General features: G+C 49.9%; 7 protein-coding genes across 7 annotated transcripts; all 7 read right to left on the reverse strand.

Moving 5' to 3' along the window:
- Positions 1–92: 92 nt before the first annotated feature.
- On the reverse strand, positions 93–3019 carry LOC127294639 (scarecrow-like protein 33). Its single transcript, XM_051324501.2, has 2 exons — positions 2608–3019; positions 93–2497 (listed from the first exon to the last, which is right to left on the reverse strand). The coding sequence occupies exon 2, from the start codon at positions 2387–2389 to the stop codon at positions 428–430; it is 1962 nt and encodes a 653-aa protein (XP_051180461.1). The 5' UTR covers positions 2390–2497; positions 2608–3019; the 3' UTR covers positions 93–427.
- On the reverse strand, positions 3017–5548 carry LOC127294640 (scarecrow-like protein 34). Its single transcript, XM_051324502.2, has one exon. The coding sequence runs from the start codon at positions 5457–5459 to the stop codon at positions 3402–3404; it is 2058 nt and encodes a 685-aa protein (XP_051180462.1). The 5' UTR covers positions 5460–5548; the 3' UTR covers positions 3017–3401.
- A 272-nt stretch (positions 5549–5820) lies between these two features.
- Positions 5821–9376, reverse strand: LOC139830559 (scarecrow-like protein 33). Its single transcript, XM_071818908.1, has 2 exons — positions 9246–9376; positions 5821–8336 (listed from the first exon to the last, which is right to left on the reverse strand). The coding sequence occupies exons 1-2, from the start codon at positions 9312–9314 to the stop codon at positions 6651–6653; spliced, it is 1755 nt and encodes a 584-aa protein (XP_071675009.1). The 5' UTR covers positions 9315–9376; the 3' UTR covers positions 5821–6650.
- Positions 9377–9481: 105 nt separating this feature from the next.
- On the reverse strand, positions 9482–12179 carry LOC127294642 (scarecrow-like protein 14). The gene has a single exon (XM_051324504.2). It carries the CDS (start codon positions 11724–11726, stop codon positions 9957–9959), a length of 1770 nt encoding a protein of 589 aa, XP_051180464.1. The 5' UTR covers positions 11727–12179; the 3' UTR covers positions 9482–9956.
- A 539-nt stretch (positions 12180–12718) lies between these two features.
- On the reverse strand, positions 12719–16241 carry LOC127294641 (scarecrow-like protein 14). Its single transcript, XM_051324503.2, has one exon. It carries the CDS (start codon positions 15256–15258, stop codon positions 13219–13221), a length of 2040 nt encoding a protein of 679 aa, XP_051180463.2. The 5' UTR covers positions 15259–16241; the 3' UTR covers positions 12719–13218.
- An 853-nt stretch (positions 16242–17094) lies between these two features.
- On the reverse strand, positions 17095–19385 carry LOC139830558 (scarecrow-like protein 34). The gene has a single exon (XM_071818907.1). The coding sequence runs from the start codon at positions 19294–19296 to the stop codon at positions 17287–17289; it is 2010 nt and encodes a 669-aa protein (XP_071675008.1). The 5' UTR covers positions 19297–19385; the 3' UTR covers positions 17095–17286.
- A 2158-nt stretch (positions 19386–21543) lies between these two features.
- On the reverse strand, positions 21544–24640 carry LOC127294638 (scarecrow-like protein 34). Its single transcript, XM_051324500.2, has 2 exons — positions 24437–24640; positions 21544–24329 (listed from the first exon to the last, which is right to left on the reverse strand). The coding sequence occupies exon 2, from the start codon at positions 24297–24299 to the stop codon at positions 21951–21953; it is 2349 nt and encodes a 782-aa protein (XP_051180460.1). The 5' UTR covers positions 24300–24329; positions 24437–24640; the 3' UTR covers positions 21544–21950.
- Positions 24641–25015: the final 375 nt, after the last annotated feature.

The following is a 25015-nucleotide window of genomic DNA, read 5'->3' on the forward strand; positions in this document are numbered from 1 at the left end:
TTTGGGAGTTCAATTTGAACTCCCAAAACTAACTTATATTTAGGAACAGACAGATACCATTTTAGAATCATTGCCAACTTTCAAGCGCACTATATACCATGTCATGACTGATTGGAGAAAACAGAAGAAAAATGTGCCACCAACAGCAGACCGAAGTTCTAATGTAGGGGTTGCTCATCTATAATAATTTCATCTCTCATAATGCAGTGGCAATTTTGCAGGCAAGCAGATGTTTGTGTGCTCGTCCACTCTGAGAAACATATCCAACATGGCCAAGGTTTCTTTGAATCAGTTACAAATACAAAAACGGAGAAACACGCATCTGATGCAACTGACAGATACAGATGAAACACTGATTAAACTTACTGTACCATACATGACAAACAACAGATGAAATGTATACCCGTTGGTACTTCAACCTATCTACCTATGTCACTTCAAAACCACTAGCATCATCAGCAGCCCATGTGGAGATGGCGCAGAGGACCCGACCTTTCCATCCCTGCAGAAGCCACTGATGATCCTCGTTGATCGTGAAATGTTTGTGGTAATCTTTCTTCACTATGTCCTTGAGCATCAGAACAATATCAGCATCCAACGGAAGCTGCCTCAGCCCTGCCCGCTGGTTCCGCACCTGCCACTCCCTGTAGTTCTGAGGGCGCTCCACCCGGTCTGTGCCTTCGCAGGCTATCATGTTCATAGCGGATCGTCCAAAAATATCCCGCTCCACCAGCAGTCTCTTCTCATTATCCCGAGGAATGGTGGTCTCCATCACGTCAAAGGACGATGTGAAGTAGTACAACGTCTCGCGGAACCGCGTCATGAAGAATGCCGCGCTGTATGATCCGTTGACAACGGATTGGATGAAAACCGACGGCTTCATCATCGTGATAGTGTTGAGCACCATGTCCCTTGGGCTTACCTTGTCAAATGTGATGCTCTCGTCCATCACGATCCTGAAAAAGAATACGCTGTTCACGACAAGGACCTCATCAGGATCAATGTGGAGGTCCTCAACCCGGACAGCCTCAGGGTTGGATGCGATGGCGCGGAACTTGAATGGCACCCCAAACTGGCTTGCGCAATTGCTGAGCCGGCGTCCTGCCTCCTCAATTTGCTCAGCCGGATGGAGACCAGGCTGAGGGTAATTAATGCCAGTGATCCTCAATTCTGGAGGCCCACCCTCCCTGTCCGCCAGCATTCGGAGCAACTCCGGCCACTGGAACCCGGTGTTGATGCCATAGTCCACAATGTGCAGTTTCCTCCTCCCTGCGACGGCGTTGTAGATGGTCTTGTTGGAAAAGAGCAACGCCACCTTCAGGAAAGAGCAGGCGGCCATGTACAGATGGTAGCCCTTGATGAGCTCCACGACAGAGGTGCGCTTCCCCATGAGCGCGTGGTAGAGCTGGCTCCCCGTGCCTGCCATCCGTGCCTCCAACGCCTGGGCGAAGTAATGGGCCAACCGCTGCCTAGCGTCCCCTGTCGGTGAGGAGTGCCACTTGATCCGCTCCAGCAGGTCACGCCCGCTGCGTTGGTCATTGCTGGCCACTGCTTCTGCACAACGGATCAACAACGTTTCTAGGTCAGTCACCGCTGTCTGCCTCACGCCGCGCCTCCCACGCCTGTAGATGCTCAACTGTGCTGCCTTGTTCTCCTTGTCAAGAGTGAGGCGTACTACCTCCTGCATCTCATTGGGGTACATGTCATAGCCGTTGAGGATGAGCCGGTCCAATTTCTCGAGCGCGGTGGCTTCCTCCTCGGCGTCAGTATGCACCAGCACCACAATTTGCTTGCTTCTCCTGCCCAAGTCCGCCTCCGTCTCATCACTCATGTCAAACCTGTGCTTACGCCCTCTATCATCCGCCACCCCATTGTCTCTAGGCAAGAACATGTTGGCCTCCTCTATGCCTTTGAAGAATGCAATGCTCGATACCATGTCAATGCTGGCGCTACCCTCGCTGGGGAACACCATACTGTTGGGCTCCACCACACAAGTGCCGTTCACGAAGAAGGTTGGATCTTGTACCTCGCCAGAAAAGAATCTGGAAACCATGATGTCCGTGTTGCGGCCTTTGCTATGCAGCATGGTGGAGGCAATCGCGTCGGGTGCCAAGGATTCCTGGGCATTGGATGAGTTGGTGGCAGCGCCAGAGAGGATCTGTGCAAATGGCTGCTCGGCCTGCAGGAGCTTCGAGTGGTCAGGGTACTGGTAGAAGAACTTGTCGACAATATCTTCCTCCATGAGCATGCGTGAGATGTATGCCAGGGTTTGATCATCTTGAGGCGGCTCCGAGCCATCATGGGTCATTGATGGATGGTCAAGGAAGATTGAAGGGCTCGGTGGTGCAGGCTCGATGAGGCCAAGCAACTCCTCTGGGGTGGCAGCCATGATGGGGTGCTTGGTGATGTTCAGTGTAAATATCTTGGACTGGGATTGGTACACACCATCTTGCCCTCCATCCGTCCCATGTGAAGCCACCAATCTCACTGTTGCTAGCTGTTGGAACCATCGAAACTTTACATTCCAGAAGGTTGGTTTGATCAACCAGCAGCGGCTGCACATATGGATAAACAAACAAGGGCTTGTTTCAGAAACAATATATTCACCTTGTTGTTGCAGCCATCCTTCTGTCCCAGTCTGATCAGAAGCTGCAGTTTGCCTTGTAGAGATTGATTTTATGTCTTTGAACTGTTCTGATGATGTGAGTTCCCATGAAAGGATCATGTCCCATTATACTGGGAGAGAACTAGTCAAGTTTTGAAGATAAAACATTGTACCTAAACCATCTGTACTAGTAATTATATTGAGATAAAACATTGTACCTAAACCATCTGTACTAGTAATTATATTGCGGTAGATGACATGTAAGGCTGTAACCATGTTCGGTCATATGTTTCTTTCCTGCTCCATGCTTGGACAAAATCAGCAGCACTTCACACCTACAAGCAAACAAATGGTTTTGTAGGAGTGTAGAACCTACAGATTCATATCCATCTTGTTGGACTAAATGATGTAGGATTCAATTTAAATCATCTATCGATGCACCATTTCTACACAATTAAACAGACAGATAACTTTTAGCAACAACTGTTTCTTCCATTCTTGGGGTTGTCAACAGATCTTATATCAATGCGTGAGACACATGCTTTTGCGCTTTTTCGGGAAAAAATGTTGCAACAACAGCTGATCATTACAAGGTGTCTTTAACTCATGAAAGTCAAACGTGATGTCGTGGAATTAATTTTCAGACAGCCACTGAAGATGTTTTAACTCATCAAAGTCAAACATGGTGTCTACATCATGTATTCATAATTCCATATATTTATCTTTCGTAAGGGAACAGTATGGGATGCGCTGACTATATATTTAACGATAACTTTTTTTATGCCGGAAAAGGAAACTAATAATCAGAGCTAGTGTTGTCTACTACCCATGCCGAGTGTGCATAGAGGATTCGCCCCTTCCATCCCTGCAGCAACCACCCCTGGTCCACGTCGACAACGAAGTCCTTGTGGTACAGGCTCTTGACCTTGTCTGTTGCCACCTTAGTGATAATTGGCTTTAATGGCAGCTGCCTCAGGCCTACCCGTTGGTTTCGCAGCTGCCACTGTTTATATGTCTCAGGGCGCTCGACGCGGTCTGCACCCTCACAGGCAACAGTATTCAAGGCACACTGCCCGAACATGTCTCGCTCGAGCACCAAACGCTGATAGCTCTCCGGCGGTGTGGTGGCTTCAAGCATATCGAACACCGATGAGTAGAAGAAGAGTGCCTCTCGGAACCGTGCCAAGAAAAATGGGCCGCTCGAACCATTCACAACACCTTGGATGAACAAATCTGGCCGCATCTTCTGGATGTTCCTTAGGACCACATCCCTGGGACTGGGTCTGTCGATAACAAGGCTCTCGTCCATCAAAGTGTTGAAATTGAACAAGTCATTCACCACAAGCACCTCCTCAGGGTCGATGTTGAGGTCCACCGCGCGGATAGTCTCCCACTTGGCCGTGATGGCATGGAACTTGAACGGCAAGCCGAACTGACGGGCACAGTTCTTGAGCGCCCGCCCTGTCTCCTCAATCCTCTTAGCTGGGCGGAAACCAGGCTGGGGGAGGTCAACCCCAGTGATCCTCACCTCCGGTGGCCCGCCTTCCCTGCTCGCCAGCCAACACAGCAAGCCAGGCCACTGGCACCCATAATGCAAGCCATAGTCCACAATGTGCAACCTCCTCTTCCCTTCCACTGCATCGAAGATGGTCATGCTGGCAAATGTGAACGCCACCCTCCTGAAGGAGCAGGCAGCCATGTACAGCTCATACCCTTTGAGGAACTCCATGGTGGAGGTGTGCTTAGCCATGAGAGACTTGTACACCTGGCTCCCCGTGCCCGCCAGTCGAGCCTCAAGCCCCTCGGCAAAACAATGTGCCAGACGCTGAGCGGCATCACCATTCGCTGACGCATGTGCCCTGATCTGTTTCAGCAGATTGCCCGCACCCTGGCGGTTGCCGGTGGACACCTCCTGTGCGCAGCTTAGCAACAGCCCGCGCAGGTCCACCGCCTCTCTCTTTCCCTGCTTTCCCCGCGCAGCCCTCTTATTTCTTTTCTCAGCTGTGATATTTCCCATTGTGATTTCTAGCTCATCCATCGCATCAAATCGGAGCTTGTAACTTTCCAGCATCATTTTGTCGAACAACTCGGTGGCACCATCCTCCTCCAGCTCCGGCACCATCAGTTTGCTGGCCCTGCCCACCACTTCCTCTTCCTTGTCCCCATCAGCCCGTCCCTTCCTCCCCCGACCACAACCGCTTCGCCCAACAATCTCTTTTGCTTGGCCCTCGGTGAAAGCACCAGCCTGTAGCTTGTCGTCTCTAGGCAAGAACTTGTTGGCCTCCTCCATGCCCGTCAAGAATGCCAAGTTAAGCATGACTTCATCGGAGGGGAGCTTGCTCTGATCAACATTATTGTCCATCTCAGCCCCATCAAAGGCCCAACCTTGGATGCCCTTGTCGGCCAAGAACAGGCTGCCCCCACGAACACCCCGCAAAGATGCATCAGAACTCATCCTCTCCGTGTCACCCTCTTTGCTGGATTGCAAATCCTTGGCGTCATCGAGGATTTGGGAGAATGGCTGCTGCGCCTGGAGGAGGGCAGGATGGTTGGGGTACAGGTAAAAGAACCTGTCGTCTATGTCCTCCTCCATGAGAATGCGCGTGATGTATGGGAGCACTGGGTCGCCGATGCTAAAGCTGTGGGACGGCCGAGGGATATCAAGGTAGAGGGACGGGGATGGCGGAGGGGACTCCGCGAGTCTCTCCAGGGTCAGCAACTGCTCCGGGGTGATTGCCATGGTGGTGAACTGAACTGGTGATGGTGCTGCACTCCACAAGGACATGGCCGATTGCTCTTGTACGGAGGGAGAGGCAGGGTCGATGCTTCCCATGCTTGGAGACTTTGGTGTCATCCATCAACCATGCACCTGCCTCCGAAATAGACATGGTCGTTGCCTCTTTAAAATGAATTGTCCTAAGATATACAATACCAGAACATCACTGGTTCTCCTGCTTGTCCCTACCACACGATAGTATGTTCTCCAAAAATTCTATGATATGTAGTAATTTTGAATTTAACCACCACAAGAAAATACTCCCTTCGTCCCACCAAAAGTGTCTCATCTTTATGAAAATTTGGATATATCTAGATATATCTACAGATAGTGTCTAGATATAGACAAATTTTGATAAAGTTGAGACACTTTTGGTCGGACGGAGGGAGTAGTATACTTGTATTACGTATGAAAGTAGTATACTTGTATTTTTCTTTTAATCAGTGATCACTATTAGAATGTGGTAGTCGTTTGCTACCTCAGGCCTGATCCGTTGATCCCCTGCACTGCACACAGCCAAGTAGCACACTAGACCTGCAAGTAAACATAGGGCTCAATGTGATGTACTTGTGACCTGAAACAGTAAAGCAGAGAGAAAACATAGAAATTCGAGGCAATCAATAAGAATCTGAACACATTAACGGATACAGTTTTATGTTGGTTACAAATTATCAAAATTGTCTTAGCAACTGACCTCAAGCAAGATTAGTAGCCAGCTGTACAAGAGCATGGTAGCTTCAGAAGAAATAAAACTGTAAACATGCTTGTTATGGGCTAAAAGTATGGCCAATCGAAATGCAGTTGACATGTGACATATTTCCTAGCCAGAAACCAATGGAGTTAGAAGATGCTTCGAAATAGATACGTTTACTGGATCATGTATGAGCACAACATCAAATTCTGGAGATTGATCAGCCACTTTAGTGAGCACAACATCAAATTCTGGAGACTGATGAGCCACTGTAGTAGCCAGCAAAATTAGCAATAAAAACAAGCATGCCACCAGTTCAAATTTTACTGGATCATGTATATAGCCATCATCCCAGATAACGTACAACCATGAATATATATTTATCTTATACAGTTGGGTGGAGGAAAACTGCAAAGAAAACGCCATGTCATCTGAAATGCTTCACGCCATCCAATTGACATCAGACAACTCAATATGCATCTTTCAGGTTAAGAGTATAAACCTCACCACAAACAGTATAGTATTTATACCCTATCTATTTATGTTCAGGTGCATGAACTAGAACTACAGAAACATAGCTAACAGTCAGAGCTAGCTCCCTTGGCCACCCATGTCGAGTGGGCCAAGAGGATACGACCCTTCCACCCCTGCAGCAGCCATTGGTGATCCTCATCGATGATAAAATCCTTGTGGTAATTGTTCTTGACCATGTCCTTAGCCATCTGAACAGTTTCTCTGTCCAGTGGCAGCTGCCTCAAGCCTGCCCATTGGTTCCTGATTTGCCAATGCTTATAGGTCTCACCACGCTCCAACCGATCCTTTCCCTCGTACGCAATGGCATTCAGGACAACCCAGCCAAAGACGTCCCGCTCCAGTGCCAGGCGCAGCTTGCTCTCCCGTGGCATGGTTGCGTCAAGCATGTCAAACATTGCAGAGTAAAAGAAGAGGACCTCCCGGAACCGTGACAAGAAGGTGGTGCCGTATGAGCCATTCACGGTACCTTGGACAAACACGTCTGGTTTCATCTTGCTGATATTGCTGAGGACTGTATCCCGGGGGTTTGGGCTGGTTATGATGACACTCTCATCCATTAAGGTCCTGAAATTGAACAGATCATTCACAGCAAGCACCTCGTCAGGTTCCATGTCCAGGTCCTCGATGCAAACAGTCTGCCATTGCGCTATCACAGCTCGGTACTTGAATGTTACACCAAGCTCTTGGGCAATGTCACTCAGCCTATCACCAATGTCCTCCATATGTTTTTCTGGGTGGAACCAGGGCTGCGGGAGGTCAATGTGGGTGATCCTGACCTCTGGTGGGCCACCATCCCTTGCTGCCAGCCAGCGCAGCAGTTCTGACCACTGGAACCCGTAACGGAAGCCATAATCAACGATGTGCAACCTGCTCTTCCCCGCTGCTGCCTTGAAGATGGCCTTGTTAGCGAACAAGAAGGATACATTCCTGAAGCAGCAGGTCGAAATGAATAACTGGTAATCCTCTGAGTGTGCCACAGAAGAGGTGCCCTTCGCCGTGAGTATCCCATATACCTGGTTGCCTGTGCCGGTGAGCCGCGCCTCTAGCCCCTCGGCGAACCAGTAGGCAAGCCGATGTGTAGCGTCGCCAGTGGGTGATGCATGCAGCTGGATCACCTTGAGCAACTCACCTGCACTCCGGCGGTCATCAATGACCGCCTTGGCACAGTGGATCAGCAACGTGTGCAGGTCAATCACCTGTGCCTTGCTCTTTCTCCCCTTCTTGTTAATGTTGCAAGTCTGATTGTCCATGGCTATTTGCATTTGGTCCAACACCTGGCAGGCACCAGGTTCCACCAATTTGGTCGTCCTACCAACATCACCCTCCAGCTCTCCGTGCCTCTCCTTGCGGCCCCTGCCGCTCTTCTTCAATTGGTCCTGCCCACGGGTGGTTGTCAGCTCGCTGTCTGTGGGCAAGAACCTGTTAGCCTCTTCCATGCCCTTGAGGAAGGCAGTGCTAAACATTTCCGTGTTGTACTCGCCGTCAGCGAGCAACAACAAGCTGCGAACCTCATCAACACATTTGAACTTAAAGATGGCGGAACTGCGAGAACTCATGTCACCAGCCAAGATAGCGCCTTGGTCTGCCACTAAGGCAGAGTTAAGTGTGCTGGATGAGAGGATTTGGGCAAAGGGCCACTGGGCTTTGAGGAGCGCAGGGTTATCCTCGTCAAGGTGCTCCTCCTCCTCCTCCATGAGGATGCGCGCGATATTTGGGAGTGCCAGGTGATCCTGCACGGCAAAACAGTTGCTGTCATCGTGCGCCATTGAGGGAAGGTCGGGCAAGAAAGGAGGGGCAGACATGGTAATGACAGAGGGCAGTGGCAATGTGCTTCCTCGAATAAATGGAATGGAATCATGGTAGGTATGATGTAAACTTGTATCCTTGGAATCACCAAACTGTCTCCAACAAGGAAGAACAAAAAACAGCCGTCCTAATCATCTATGTATGATGTAACCTTCTTGTTCCATTTCCAAGTACAAGATGTCAAAAACGAACTGGCATTCTAAAATACTCTGGAAAGAATGACAAATGGATGATGTTCGAGTAGTATGTGCACATGAAAATATTTGCATACCAGTATACCACTTAAATGATGAAGGGCTAAACTAGCAGCTCTATTTGCACGATATTTGTTTTGAAAGAGCACTTAGCAAGGTTGGCACAGTACAATAAAAAGAGATCAGCACAATAAATCCGCTGCTGAATCCATCAGGTTACCTAAGCAAAGAAGAGCAGTGGCCAACTTGAATCAAAAACATGTCTCTAATTTAATCATACTCAAGTGAACATACAGTAAATTACATTGACAGTCTAAAAATAACAAATAATTTATTATCTCTATAGACTACTTACCCGGAAATGCTAATCTGAACCCGAGCTCAGATGAACCTGTTTTGTGGACCGTTCATTTTTGTGGAGGTTGGTGGTAGAGTCAACAGCAGCCTGCAGTTTTCAGACACACCACTGTGCAGCAGGCATTCAGTCCAATGGGCTCCAAACATCTCATTGACATTCGTCACCAGCTAGCCCACCCTAGTCATTGCAAGTTGACTTGGCACAGACTTCAAGAGCAAACATGTGGTGCAGAAAAAGAGCTCATTTGAGCCCGAGAGCAAAAATGCCCTCTCCCTACTTACCAGCCAACTGTTAAAGAGCATGGTAGCTTCAGAAGGAACAGAATTGGTTACCGTGCTGATCCTCATCATCTATAACCGAACTTGTAACACATGCGACCAAACATAAAATGTATGAACACATGAGGTTGATATCACCTCATTCTAACAACCTTATAGGTATTTTATTTCCAATATTTAACTTCATGTTCCTTGCCGGCATCACATGAATCCATCAGACAGCGACAAAGAGATCAGAAAGTTCCTGTCAATATCCAGATCTCAGCATCAAATTCTGGAGACTGATGCGCCACTGTAGTGGCCAGTTACATTAGCCACAAAAACAAGCATGCTACCAGTTCAAATTTATTGGATCATGTATGTAGCCATCACGCCAGATAAATCACAAACCATACAAATCATGTAGTGGACTAGTCTTAGGCTCGTAACTCTATTCTTCTATCAATGCATCGAGACGCAAGCTTTGCATTTTCTGGAAAGAAAAAGGATAACTCACAAACCATACAAATATATTTTTTTATCTTCTTTATGAGCTTGAGTACAAGACAAGAGCAAAAAAAAAAAGGAAAATCATCCCAAATGATTTATGCCGTCCGACGAACACTGGACGAGTCAAAATGCATCTCCAAAGTTTAGAATATAAACCTCATCACAAATAGTAGAGTGCTAATTATCTGTAGCTGCCTTTGCTCCAGTACAGCTAGGAGAAAATAGCTAACAGTGGTAGCTAGCTGCTTCTGCCACCCACGTCGAGTGGGCGTAAAGAATGCGACCCTTCCAACCCTGCAGCAGCCATTGCTGATCCTCGTCAATGTCAAAATCCTTGTGGTAGTCTTTCTTGACCATGTCCCTAGCCATCTTAACAGTCTCTCTGTTCAGTGGCAGCTGCCTGAGGCCGGCCCGTTGGTTTCTGATCTGCCAATGCTTATAGGTCTCACCACGCTCCACCCTATCCTCTCCCTCATATGCGATAGCATTCAGGACAATCCAGCCAAAGACGTCACGCTCCAGCGCCAGCCGCAGTTTGCTCTCCCGTGGCATGGTTGCATCAAGCATGTCAAAAAACGCAGAGTGATAGAAGAGGGCTTCTCGGAACCGTGACAGGAAGAAGGTACCATAGGAGCCATTCATGATGCTTTGGACAAACACGTCTGGCTCCATCTTGCTGATGTTGCTGAGGACTGCATCCCTGGGGTTTGGGCTGGCTGCGATGACACTCTCGTCCATTAAGGTCCTGAAATTGAATTGGTCGTTCACAGCAAGAACCTCGTCAGGTTTAATGTCCAGGTCCTCGATGCAAACGGTCTGCCACTGCGCCATGATTGCACGGTACTTGAATGGAACACCAATCTCTCGGGCAATGTCAGTCAGCCGATTACCCATTTCCTCCATATGTTTTTCTGGGTGGAATCCAGGCTGTGGAAGGTCAATGTGGGTGATCCTGACCTCCGGCGGGCCACCATCCCTTGCTGCCAGCCAGCGCAGCAGCTCCGACCACTGGAACCCGTAATGGAAGCCATACTCTACGATGTGCAACCTGCTCCTCCCCACTACGGCATTGAAGATGGCCTTGTTGGCGAACAAGAAGGATACCTTCCTGAAGCAGCAGGTGGACATGAATAGCTGATAAGCTTCTGCGTGTGCCACAGCAGAGGTGCCCTTTGCCGTGAGTGTGCCATACACCTGGCTGCCTGTGCCAGAGAGCCGCACCTCCAGCCCCTCTGCGAACCAGTAGGCAAGCCGCTGCGTGGCATCGCCAGTGGGTGAGGCATGCTGGTGGATCTCCTTGAGCAACTCACCCGCACTCTGCCGGTCATCCATCACTGCCTTGGCACAGTGGATCAGCAACGTGTGCAGGTCAATCACCTGCACCTCATTCTTTCTCCCCTTCTTGTTATTCTTCCCAGACCCATTGTCCAAGGCAATGAGCATTTCGTCGAACTCCTCATAGGCACCGGCTTCCTGACGTTTGCTTGTCCTGCCAACGTCCGCCTCCAGCTTGCTGTATCTGTCCTTGCGGCCCCTGCAGCTTTTCTCCTTTGCTTGGCCCTGGTTGCTGGCCATTAGGTTGCTGTCTGTAGGCAAGAACTTGTTGGCCTCCTCCATGCCCTTGAAGAAGGCAGTGCTGAACATGTCCATGTTGTGCTCATTGTTGGCGAGCAGCAAAAAGCTGCCAACCTCATCTGCAGCTTTGAAGTTGAAGACGTCTGAGCTAGGCTTGCTCTGAATAACACTGTCTTTGACTGAACTCCTTGAATGTGTGACACCGGCAAAGTTGTCGCTTTGGTTTGCCAATAAGGCAGAGGCAAGCACACTGGAGGAGTAGAGGATTTGGGCAAAGGATCGCTGGGCATGAAGGAGCACAGGGTGGTTCTCATCCACATCCTCTTCCTCTTCCTGCTCCTCCATGAGGATTCTTGCAATATAGGGAAGTGACAGGTGATCCTGCGTAGCACTGCAGTCATCGACGGGAGTTGCAGCCATGGTGGCGTGCAGTGTAATGGCAATGACAATGGGCTTCTTAGGATTCAAGAGTAAGCTGTTGGTGAATGGAACAGAGGCATGGCAGATTGGTAGGTATGATGTTGCTGTGCTAAGCTTGTTTCCTTGGAATCACCGATTATTTTCCAACAAGAAAGTACAAATAACACCTGATTTCCTAATCAACCATGGTGTGATGTCACCTTCTGCCGCTTCTTGTTCCAATTCATAGCACAAGAGTGTTACATATTTTACTCTACTCCTGATCCTTGGCAAAATAAAAGACATGCACACAATACACTACTCCTGATGTCTGAACTACAACTAACAGTACTTTGTCCCACATGAAAAGAAAAGGAGCACAAAACACAATAGTTTATGTGGATGTCTGCAAGGTCGCATCAATATGTCAAGAGAGTAAACAATATGTTCCCACAGACCAAAGCATACCTTAAGATCTTTGCCCATGCTAAAGTTTGTACACGTCTTAGAGATGCTCGATCCCTAGTCCTATGTTCTCTCGCATGCTCTGCACATTTAACCAAATCAGTGGCCTTCTACAGTCCTGTGGGTAAGCAACAAAACATAGCACAGAATACTATAACTTGCAAGGTGCAAGCATAGAGAGAAAAGGCAATCGAGATCAAGTAATAAGCTCACAAGGATGTACAGAGGTAGTCAGTACTCATTGCTGGAAGCATAAAGTACACATTTAGAAAGCATCACTAGAGCAATATTGAAACCCAAAATCAGTAGAGAACAGTATGAAGAATGGGCCTAGAAGTGGTTAACAGCTGGAGGTATATTCAATCTGCAACTGCGCACAGTTTGCACCTTTCTCAGAATCATGATTCAATAGTATATCACTGAGCTCTACAGAAGTTATATTATAAATTTTGTTTTCCCAGAGAGGCAGTTATAGGATCATCTGTTTTCTAGGACCATTGCAAAATTAAGACTATAAAGTAAGTGCCTGTTGTGTACAGAAACCATCATCAGTGCAAATTAACCTTTAATTGTTCGTGCAGAGAATTATAAGAATGAGTGCACATCAACTCTGACTAGCCACTAGCCAGTACAACTTTACGGCTTCAACACACATCTGGTTACTCTACACAGGCCCAAAGGGACATGCCAACACAATTTGACAACATGAACTCATAAATTCTACAGGTATTTTGGAACATTGTTACAAATCCGCAGCAATACAATAGCCAAAGCATCCAATTCAGTGCCAGCTCATGAACGCATAGACATTACTGCATTCTGCAGATTTCTAACTTACAAAAGTTCCACCCCTAAAGCTTCGTGATCCATGATGAGCATTATCAAGTGGTTTTGAAATAAAAACTTGCGTCATCAAGCTCTGGGTCACCATAGAAGTAACTTACTACCTCATGGCACCGTGGAAGTTACTACAACATGGGCGTTGAGCTAAGTATAAACATGGATAGATCAATCGAAGTCTAGAATCAAAGTTAGATCGAGAAAGAAGCTAGCTGGCATCGTCTGCAATCCAGGCTGACCAGGCATAGAGCACACGCCCCTTCCACCTGTGCAGCAACCACCGCTGATCCCCATCAACAACGAAGTCTTTGTGGTAGCTGTCCTTGACCTTGTCCAGTACAAGCTTAACAACCTCTGGGTTCAACGGAAGCTGCCTCAACCCAGCCCGGCGGTTCCGGAGTTGCCACTGCTTGTATGTCTCAGGGCGCTCCACCCGGTCTGCACCCTCACATGCGATGACGTTCAAGGCAGATCGGCCAATGATGTCGCGCTCAAGCAGCAGACGTCCGTTGTTGTCCCGAGGGACGGTCGCATCCAGCAGGTCAAATTGTGCAGAATAGTGGAACAGTGCCTCCCTGAACCGTGTCAGGAAGTATGTAGCACCGTACGAGCCATTCAAAATCCCATGGATGAATACATCTGGGCGCATCTCCCTAATATTGTCGAGAACCTGATCCCTGGGGCTCGGACTATCAAAGCCGAGGTTTTCGTCCATCAGAAGCCTGAAATGGCAAAGACTAATCACCACAAGCACCTCATCCCGGTCGATGTTCAGGTCCTCGGGCTTGACAGTCTCCAGCTTTGCTGCGATACCATGAAACTTAAACGGCACACCGAACACACGGGCAAAGTTGCTGAGCCTGCGCCCCACCTCCTCAATGTGATAGGATCCACGAAACCCAGGTTGAGGGAGATCAATGCCGGTGATCCTCACCTCCGGAGGTCCACCTTCTCTAGCCGCCAGCACGCGCAGCAAGCCAGGCCACTGGAATCCTTGATTGAGACCATAGTCCACAATGTGCAACCGTCTCCTCCCTGCCACGGCATTGCAGATGGTCTTGTTGGCGAAGATGAACGCCACCTTCTTGCAGCAGCAAGCTGCCATGAGAAGCTGGTTGGCCTTGAGGAAGTCCGTAGCCGATGTGCGCCTCACCATTAGTGACTGGTACAGCTCGCTTCCCCTACCCGCCAGCCGTGCCTCCAACCCCTCGGCGAAATAATACGCCAGCCGTTGCGCCGCATCCCCGAGGGGGGATGAGTTGTGCTTGATCCGCTTCAGCAGCTCGCTCGCGCCGCGGCGGTTGTCGGCGGACAGCGCCTCCGCGCAGTGCAACAGCAGCGTGTGCAGGTCCACCATCTCGCTATGAACCGGGCCCTTTCTCGGCCTTCCCCTCTTCCCACTCCCCTTCCGGCTGGAGCCATCCACGGGGATGCACAGCTGCTGAACCCCCTTCATGCATATCTCTTGCTCCTGGAACATCATTTCATCAAACAGCTCGCGTGCACCATCCTCCTCCTGCTCTGGCATCATCAATTTGGTGGCTCTGCCCACCTCCGGTTCCAGCATGTCCCTCCTTTTCTTGAGGCCGCCACCTGCAGGCACTCTATCCTCCTCCGTCGCTGCGAAGGTGGAGCCAATGTCGACTGTGAGGCTGCTGTTGGGCGGCAAGAATTTTTTTGCCTCCTCCATTCCTTTGAGGAAGGCCAAGTTGAGCATGTCCTGGTCGGCGGGCAACAAGCCATTCCCATCAAAGAAACCAGAGCCAAGGCTGGGCTGCTCAGTTTCGCCGTTGAGGAGCTCGGAGCTCTGGGTGTCAGGGGATCCCGTGGCAGGGGGCGACCAGGAGATCTGGACTGGGTCGTACGGCGACGCAGTGCTGCGGGTGGGGGAGGCAGTGGCGTCGGAGGAGGATGAAGACGGCGAGAGCGTGGAGGTGGAGGTGGAGGCGGAGCCGCTGGCGCTTTGGATGGCGTCGACGAGGATCTGGGCGAAGGGCAGCTGCGCCCTTTGGAGCGCGGGGTGGTCGGGGTAGAGGAAGAAGAATTGGTCGTCCGTGCCCTCCTCCATGAGCAGGCGCGAGATGTAGGGGAGCACCATGTCGTCGAAGGAGGAGTCCCCGTCCTCCTCGCACTGGGGCGTCGGTGGCAGGTCGACGAAGAGGGACGGCGACGGCGGCTCCAGCCGCGCTAGGAAACCCAGCTGCTGCCCCAGGAACTCCTCCAGCGTGCCACTACCAGCCATTGCCATGCTGCTAGTAGTAGGAAACAACAAGCTTTGCTAGTGATGCTTCCTGGACAATGAGTCAAATGCAACTCCGGCTCGCCGCCGGTCCCAGCCCAGGGCGGAGCACTAGTGCACCAAATATAGAAAAGAAAAAGGAAAGCAAGTCTGTGAAATTGATGGTGAGGCTTAGCCCAACATGGCGATCGCAGCATATATTATACTAATTCAAGAAGATTTCTGCCGTGGTGTACACAAAGATTCAAGGACTAATAATTTAACAAGGCACGAGCAAGTTGAATGGGAGCTGAGCGAGCAGGTACACCAACCCAAGCAAACTAGGAGATGGATAATTCGCCATTGACCGTCCCTGGAATTGATTATCATGGCTGATAGCTCTGCATCGGTCCAGGCTGCAATACTTATTCTTACTTTATCTACGGGTCCCAGATCGTGCATACATAATAAATCCCTCATCTGTTCACTACCCTCACTTAAATTATCCTTTGTTCATTCATACTACTACCAGTACTCCCACTATACACTTGTGACTTGGTCGCATGCGCTTCTCAACTCTCAGAGATCTGATCTGACGAAACTGAAGAATCGGCAATTTTACTGTAGCTCACACTTATTCAGTTTGGTTTGCTACACCTTGATCAAATACAGCCATCGATCTTCCACTCGACGCCCGTGACTTCAACTTACCGCTTCGCGCCATCGCTTCCTACTTACAACCGCTGATCTTGCATCGGACGGTCTTCGCCATAGCTCACATCGCTGTTTACTTTCCGACAGCCACTCCGTTGTATTTATTGCACTTAGCTTTATTTACTTTCATCTAAAAAAAGTTTTATTGGACCCAGATTTCTGAGCTGCAACTAAAATTACATGCATACATACTTATATCTTTTACTTTGTCTCATATAAATCTTAGAAGGAAAAGGAGTGCGTAAACAGAATTATTTATGTGGATATTTAAAAGGTCACATCACTATGCCGACAGAGTAAATAATTTGAGACCAAAACATACCTTAAGATCTTGGTCATGCTTTAGTGTGTACATATCTTTGACATGCTCAATCCTTCAGTCTTATTGTTTTCTCATATGCTCTGCACACTAAACCAAATCAGTGGCCCAACAAAGTCCTGCAGGTAAAGAAAAAGCATGGCACGGAATCTTAACAGTTGCGACGTTAAAGCATAGACAGAAATAGCAATTGAGATTAAGTAATAACCTCAAACAGATGTTTTCAGTCAATTATCTGGGAGCATGAAGTACACATTAGAAAGCATTACAAGAGCAATACTGAAACCCAAGATCAGCAGAGCACAGTACGAAGATTGGGCCTAGAAGTGGTTCACAGCTGAAGCAACATGCAATCTGCAATTGTGCAAGTTAGCACCTTTCTCACAGTCATCATTCTACAGTATATCACTGAGCCTTTCAAGTTATATGATGAATAACCTCTTTTCAGAGAGGCAGTTATAGGATCATAGGTTATCTGAGACCATTGCAAAATTAGGCTACAAAATAAGAGCCCATTGTTCACAGAAACTATAACCAGTGCAAACTTCATGTTATGATGGTCAAGCCTATCACACCTTTACAGTTTCAACAATGTGCACATCAACTAGCCAGTACAACTTTACAGTTTCAACACACATATGGTTACTCTACACAGTCCCAAAGGGAAGTACCAAACTATTTGACCGCATGAACTCATAAACTCTACAGGTCTTGTGGTTCATTGTTCAAATTCTGCATCAACAGGACTGCCAAAGCATCCAATTTAGTGTCATCCAAATTCTGTAGATATCTAAACTAAAAAAAAATATTAACACATGCTTTGTGATCCATGATGAGCAACAAAGTGGTTTTGAAATAAATAAAACATGTAATGAACCTCCAGGTCATAGTAGAAGTAATTGCCTACCTCATGGCACCACAGAAGTTACTACTTTCTACAACATAGATGTTGAGCTAAGTGCTAACATATAAACATGGGTAGATCTATTGATGTCTACAATCAATGTTAGATTGGAGAAAAGAAGCTAGGTGGCATCGTCAGCAATCCAGGTTGACAGGGCATAGAGCACACGCCCCTTCCACCTGTGCAGTAACCACCGCTGATCCCCATCAACAACGAAGTCTCTGTGGTAGTTATCCTTGACCTTGTCCAGCACAAGCCTAACAACCTCTGGATTCAAGGGCAGTTGGCTCAACCCAGCCCGACGGTTCCGCGCCTGCCACTGCTTGTACGTCTCGGGGCGTTCCACCCGGTCTGCGCCCTCACATGCGATGACATTCAGGGCAGAGCGCCCAAAGATGTCACGCTCGAGCAGCATACGCCCGTCATTGTCCCGGGGGACGGTCGCATCCAGCAGGTCGAAATGTGCCGAGTAGTGGAACAGCGCCTCCCGGAACCGTGTCAGGAAGTACGTCGCACCGTAAGAGCCATTCATAATCCCATGGATGAAGACATCCGGGCGCATCTTCCTGATGTTGCTGAGAACCTCATCCCTGGGGCTCGGGCTATCAAAGCAGACGTTTTCGTCCATCAGAAGTCTGAAATGGCAAAGACTAATCACCACAAGCACCTCATCCCGGTCGATGTCCAGGTCCTCAGGCTGGACAGTCTCTCGCTTTGCTGCAATACCATGGAACTTAAATGGCACACCGAACACACGAGCGAAGTTGCCAAGCCTTCGCCCCGTATCTTCAATGTGGTCGGATCCGCGAAACCCAGGCTGAGGGAGATCAATGCCGGTGATCCTCACCTCCGGAGGTCCGCCTTTTCTAGCCGCCAGCATGCGTAGCAAGCCTGGCCACTGGAATCCTTGGTTGAGACCATAGTCGACAATGTGCAACCGCTTTTTCCCTGCCACAGCATTGCAGATGGTCTTGTTGGCGAAGACGAAGGCCACCTTCTTGCAGCAGCAAGCCGCCATGTAAAGCTGGTTGGCCTTGAGGAAGTCGGCGACCGAGGTGCGCCTCACCATCAGCGACTGGTACAGCTGGCTCCCCCTTCCCGCCAGCCGTGCCTCCAGCCCCTCGGCGAAATAATGCGCCAGCCTCTGCGGCGCGTCCCCGAGCGGGGACGAGTTGTGCTTGATCCTCTTGAGCAGCTCGCTCGCGCCCCAGCGGTTGTCGGCGGACACGGCCTCGGCGCAGTTGAGCAGCAGCGTGTGCAGGTCCACCATCTCGCTGCCAACCACGCCCTTCCTCGGCCGCCCCCTCTTCCCGGTCCCCTTGCGGCTGGTCCTCGCTGGCTTGGCTTCCACGGGGACGCGCGGCTGCTGAACCCCCTTCATGCATATCTCCTGCTCCTGGAACATCATTTCGTCGAACAGCTCGCGTGCGCCATCCTCCTCCTCCTGGTCCGGCGCGATCAGCTTGGTGGCTCTGCCCGCCTCCGGCTCCGGATTGTGCCTCTTTTTCTTCAGCCCACCGCCTGCGGGCACTCCACCCACCACCGCCACCTCCTTCGTCGTCGCGGCGAGGGTGGAGCCGATGTTGACCGGGAGGGTGCTGTTGGGCGGCAGGAACTTTTGAGCCTCCTCCATGCCCTTGAGGAAGGCCAATTTGAGCATGTCCTGGTCACCGGTCAACAAGCAGTTACCAGTGAAGGAGTTTTGGACTCCGTGGTGGTGCGGCGACGCACTGGTGGCGTCGGCGTAGGGCGGGAGGGAGATCTGGACCGCGTCGTAGGGCGAGGCGATGCTGGGGCTGGGGGAGGCGGCGGCGTCGGAGGAGGAGCAGGACGGAGAGAGCGCGGAGGCGCTGCCGCCGCTGTGGACGAGGATCTGGGCGAAGGGCAGCTGCGCCCTGAGGAGCGCGGGGTGGTCGGGGTAGAGGAAGAAGAATTGGTCGTCCGTGCCCTCCTCCATGAGCAGGCGCGAGATGTAGGGGAGCGCCATGTCGTCGAAGGCGGAGTCGCCGTCCTCCTCGGACCGGGGCGTCGGCGGCAGGTCGAGGAAGAGGGACGGCGACGGCGGCTCCAGCCGCGCGAGGAAGCCCTGCTGCTGCCCCAGGAACTCCTCCGGCGTGCCACTGCCAGCCATTGTTGCTCTGCTGCTGCTGCTGGTAGTAGTACAAGTGTACAACAGTGTTGGAGTACTAGGTATGGTGGAGTACTAGGTAATAAGCTGTGCAGACAGTAGTAGTAGTACTAGGATTTAACGAGTCCACTGTCAAGCTCTGCTAATGATGCTTCCTTAAAAGTAGGGATGGGATGGGAAGGCTCCTGGAAATGCAGTATGAGCCCGACAACAAAAGGGCCAACTGACAATTGTAATTCCGGCTCGCCGCCGGTCCCAGCCTCCCAGGGTGGAGCAAGTACTCCACCAGTAACAAAATAACACAAGAAAGCAACTGGCCAACTGTCATGGTGATTATTTAGCTTAAACAAGGCAAGAGCAAGCTGGATGAAGCTGAGCTCCCTAGGATCATCATAGTTGATAAGCTCTGCATCTGCATCCAGACTCCAAGGCATCTTCTTTCTTTATCTAATCCCACATGCTGCTTACTCAAACAATTAGACCCTGATCTCTGCATTCACAGTACTATACTGTATATACACTTCTGACTTGGTTCTCAATTCTCAAGAGGGAAACAGAATAGGCTTCCACCAATGTAAACGGATGCCCCAACAAAGTCTTAGCAAAACACAGACCAAACAGCTCTCTTGAGATCTTGAACCTTATTTGGTTAGCTATGTAAGGTAACCAAATTATCCATGCCTAGTCGTGCGCTCAACTGATGCACTAATTCGGAGGCAACAATTCAAACCTGCAGCCACATGGATAACTCAGGCAAGCAGGAAGCATCTAACCAACCTCTCACCACAAGTTACAATGCTAGTTTCCTAACTGATTCTGAAATTGACCAAGGATTAACTAAATACAGGACAGAGTTGATTGAATCTGTGGGCTTCTTCTCAGGTTTATTTTAAGCCAGGGACTCCTCAGTTGTCATCAACAATAAGTCCATAATCTTTATTTATCATTGTAAAACTTCGATGAAATGGTATGATCACACATTTCTTCAGTAAGACATCATTCATAGTGAGTAGTATATTTAGATGATAACACTGTCTAGCAGAAACTGAAACCTGTGAGAAATGCCTTTTTGATCATGCATGGACACAGACACATAACAACATGCACACATCAAACACGCTCTGAGCAACCAGTGCAAAGTTTCTTGCTCAATCAAATACCTTTTTGATCATGCATGAACACAGACACATAATAACATGCACACATCAAACATCTGCTTACTCATCCCAGGCACAAGGAAAAACCAATCTGATGATACAGCAATAAAATGAAGTTCATAAGACACGGCATCTTTTAAACCATCAAAACCAAGTACATGTAACTCTGCTTGTCAGCTACAGGAGAAAGAGCATACACTAGGAAAGAAAAGTAGTGATCTTCATTTCGCTGTGCATCATCATCAGCTACAGGAGAAAAGGCATACTTGAAAAAAAATGTTCATTCTTAGTACTATATACATTTGTGACTTGGTTGCATATGTGCTTCCCAAACCTCAAAGGGAAACAGAATGTGGCTCTACCAAACAGATGCTTAAGAAATGCATAGCGAAAGACAGACCAAACTGCTCTACCAGCTTGAGATCTTGTGAACCTAATTTGGTTAGCTACGTAATGTAACCAATTATCCATGTCTAGTCGTGCGCTTGACCGACGCACTAATTTAGTGGCAATTCAAACCTGCAACCACATAGATAACTCAGGTAATCTCCAAAACGAAAGTAGATAACTCAAGTAAGCAGTAAGCATCTAACCAACCTCTGACCACAGGTTCAATTACTCCGTACAGATGCAATGCTTGTTTGCTTTGGAACCTGGACTTCATACTAAAATCCTAATTAGAAGATTCAGAAGTTGACCAAGGATGCATCGAACAGACTTGAATCTGTGAACTTCTTCTCAATTTTTTTTAACTCATGGACTCCTCAGTTATCATCCCCATTTAAAAAAAAAACATAACTCCATAAACACTTACTTATCATTGTAAAACTTCCATGAAATGGTATGATCACATATTTCTTAAGAAGACATCACTCATAGTGAATATATCTGAATGATAACAGTGGAATATTGTCTAACGAAACTGAAACCTGTGAGAAATAGCTTTTTGATAATGTATGAACACACACATAATACATGCACACATCAAACACGCTCTGAGTAACCAGTGCAAAGTTTCTTGGTCAATCAAGCATTTCTTACTCATTCCAGGCACAAGGAAAAGCCAATCTGATGATACAGCAAGAAAATGAAGTTCATAAGACACACATCTTTAAACCATCAAAAACAAATACAAATATTGCTTGTCAGCTACAGGAGAAAGAGCATACACTAGGAAAAGAAAACTAGTGTTCTTAATTTTGGTGTACATCATCACGGCTCTGCAGCAACATGTCCATAGCTATACCTAAAACCCCCTACCTAAATCCTACGCATCTCTAAGCATCTGAACATTACAAGACACTGATGGTCTGTCTCTACTTATTTCTACCATACAAGTTTGACCGCTAATCCAAGCTGCCTTGGAATGAAAATCCACTCAACTGAACCACAGCAGCTGGGGCATAGATTTTTCTGTTGATAACATCAAATAAAACATGAACCTGCCTCAAATGTATTAACTTCTATATCAGCACCCTGGAATCAAATGAAGAGAAGCAGCTAAACTTTGGAGTTGTCATCCTCAGCAGCAACCCATGCCGACATGGCATAGAGTATGCGCCCCTTCCACCCCTGCAGCAACCACCGGTGATCCACATCGATGACAAAGTCTTTGTGGTAGTAGTTCTTAACCTTATCCTTCACAATCTTAACAACCTCTGGGTTCAGTGGCAGCTGCCTCAGCCCAGCCCGGTGTCCCCGCAGCTGCCATTGTTTGTAAGTCTCTGGGCGATCCACCCGATCAGCACCCTCGCAGGCGATGACATTCAAGGCACAGCGCCCGATGATATCCCGCTCGATGTGCTGCCGGTCCTCATTGTCGCGGGGGATGGTCGCATCCAGCATGTCGAATAGGGCCGAGTAGAAGAACAGAGCCTCCCGGAACCGTGTGATGAAGAACGGCGCGCCATAGGTTCCATTCGCAATGCAGTCGATGAACACATGAGGCCGCATCTTCCGAATGTTGCTGAGGACCATGTCTCTGGGGCTTTGGCTGTCCTGCTTGTTCATGTCAGCACTCTCGTCCATCAAGCTGCTGAAACCGCACTGGCTAGTGACAACAAGCACCTCATCTGGGTCGAGGTTTAGGTCCTCCGCACGGACCGTCTCCAACTTTGCCACGATACCGTGGAACTTGAATGGCACACCAAACTCGCGGGCAACATTGCTGAGTCTGCGGCCAGTCTCCTCAATCTGGAAGGCCGGGCGGAACCCAGGCTGCGGGAGATCAATGCCAGTGATCCTCACCTCAGGTGGCCCACCTTCCCTAATTGAAATCCACCTGAAGAAGCCTGGCCACTGGAATCCGTATTGGACATTGTAATCCACAATGTGCAGGCGGCTCTTCCCCTCCATGGCATCCATGATGGTCTTGCCGACGAAAACAGTGTTTATCTTCTTGAAGCTGCAGGCTGCCATGTAGAGCTTGTAGGCCTTGAGGTACTCCACGACGGAGGTGCTCTTGGCGACGAGGGATTGGTAGATCTGGCTCCCCGTGCCTGCGAGGCGTGCTTCTAGTCCCTGCGCGAAACAATGAGCCAGCCTCTGTGTGGCATCCCCCTTTGGCGAGGAGTGCTGCTTGATCTGCGTGAGTAGGTCGTTTGAACCCCGGCGGTCGCCCGTGGCCACCGCCTGGGCGCAGTGGATGAGCAAGGTGCGGAGGTCGACGACCTCATCGGTGGTGCCCCGCTTAGTCCCCTTGCCTGTGCCCTTCCTGCTGTTCTTCTCGGCCTCGCTGCCCATGGCGATGCGCAGGTCCTCCATCCCCTGCATGCAGATCTCGTAGCCGCGGAGCATTAATTCGTCGACCATCTCGCGAGTGCCCATTTCCTCCTGCTCCGGGGCCATGAGCTTGCTGTTCCTGCCGGCCTCCGCCTCCAAGTCTTCCATGCCGTGCCTGTTCTTGCGACCCCGACCTCCACGGAACATGAAGGTGTCGGCCTCCTCCTTCTTCATTTGGCTGCGGGCGGTGAAGCCGCGCGGTGCCGGCTTATCGGAGGTGGTGTCGAGGCCGAGGAGGAGGGCGTTGTTGGTGGGCAAGAACTTGTTGGCCTCCTCCATGCCCTTGCGGAACGCCATGTTGAGCATTTCCATGTCGCTATCCGTCTGGCCACCGCTGAAGAAGGCCAGCACGTCTTGGCCTGCGTTAGCAGCGGGAGAAGTCACCGGCTTCTGCCTGGACTGCTTCTCTGTGCCACTGTTCAATAGTGGATTTGGCTTCTTCTCCGCGCCCCCATTCTTGGAGAAGGCTGCTGATGTCTGGATGCCCGTGCTGCCGCCGTTCTGGCGGGCGGTGGCCTCGGGGAGCGCTGGGGTGACGCCGTTGCTGGGGAAGAGGAGGTTGTCGGCGGGGAAGTCGTTGGAGTCAAGTCCGATGTATGGCGGGGAGCGGAGAAGCTGGGCGAGCTCGATTGGGTCGTACGGCCATGCGGGGCTGGCGGGGGCGTACATAGCAGAGTCGGAGGAGGTGGAGTTGGCGGCGTTGGTGGCGGAGTCGTCGGAGGAGGATGATGTCGATTTGTCGGCTGCGGAGTCGGAGGAGAAGGTGGTGTTACTGTTGGGGGAGTCGTCGGTGGAGGTGGCGGAGTCGGAGATGATCTGCTGGAAGGGGTGCTGCGCGGAGAGGATGGCGGGGTGGTCCGGGTACTGGTAGAAGAACTTATCGTCGATGTCCTCCTCCATGAGCATGCGGGAGATGAAGTCGAGGTCGTGGTCGTCCGGGGAGGCGGCGCGCGGCGGCGACTGCGCGGGCGTGGGCGGCAGGTCGAGGAAGAGGGACGGGGAGAGCGGCTCCGCGTCGGCGAGGAAGTCGGCGCCATCCCGCAGGAACTGCTCCGGCGTGGCGGCCATGGTAAAAGAAAATGCTTGAGCTTAGCGATGCTGTGGGGAGGGGGACATGGAATGGATCTGAGACTGAGTGCGAGTGGAACGGAATTGATCCGGGCGGGTGAGCCTATAAAAATGAGGGAGACGGGGGGAAAGTTTACCGGCCAAGCAAGAAACCACCGGAGCGAGCGAGCGAGGGGAAAGTTCCGGGAAGGCGGCGGATGCGACTACTGCGGCGACGGGGAGGCGACGCAGCGATGTACGGCGCCGCTTCCTGCTGGCTGTCTGTCGATTTTACTTGGGTCGCCGATAGCCGTCCGATCGGCGAGGTTGAAGTGGTCAAAATCGACGAGCAGAGCACCATGACCCATGTGCATATTTATGTGCCTACCCTACCCACGATTGATAGTGGCAATGTTGTCAACTGATATCTACTCCGCGTACATCGAAGAGAGGGGACATTGTCGTCGTGACACCAGGCGACAACATTTCAGATCGAAGATACCAGAGTTAACGGGCCCCCATGTAATTTATTTCAAAAAAAACAAAGAGTATAAGAGCATTTCCAGTCGCCTTCAAACCGTATTTCAAACTGTCCTGGATTGAGCGTTTGGAGGCGGTATTTTATTCGTACCGCGTTTGGGGATGTCGCTCCCCAGTCACGTCCCCTGAACTATTCTCCCCAAATGAATATTGGTGTATGAAAATAAAGGTTTTTCTTTCAAATTTGATTATATATT

This window comes from Lolium perenne, chromosome 4 (genome assembly GCF_019359855.2).
Source record: "Lolium perenne isolate Kyuss_39 chromosome 4, Kyuss_2.0, whole genome shotgun sequence".
Classification (NCBI taxonomy): domain Eukaryota; kingdom Viridiplantae; phylum Streptophyta; class Magnoliopsida; order Poales; family Poaceae; genus Lolium; species Lolium perenne.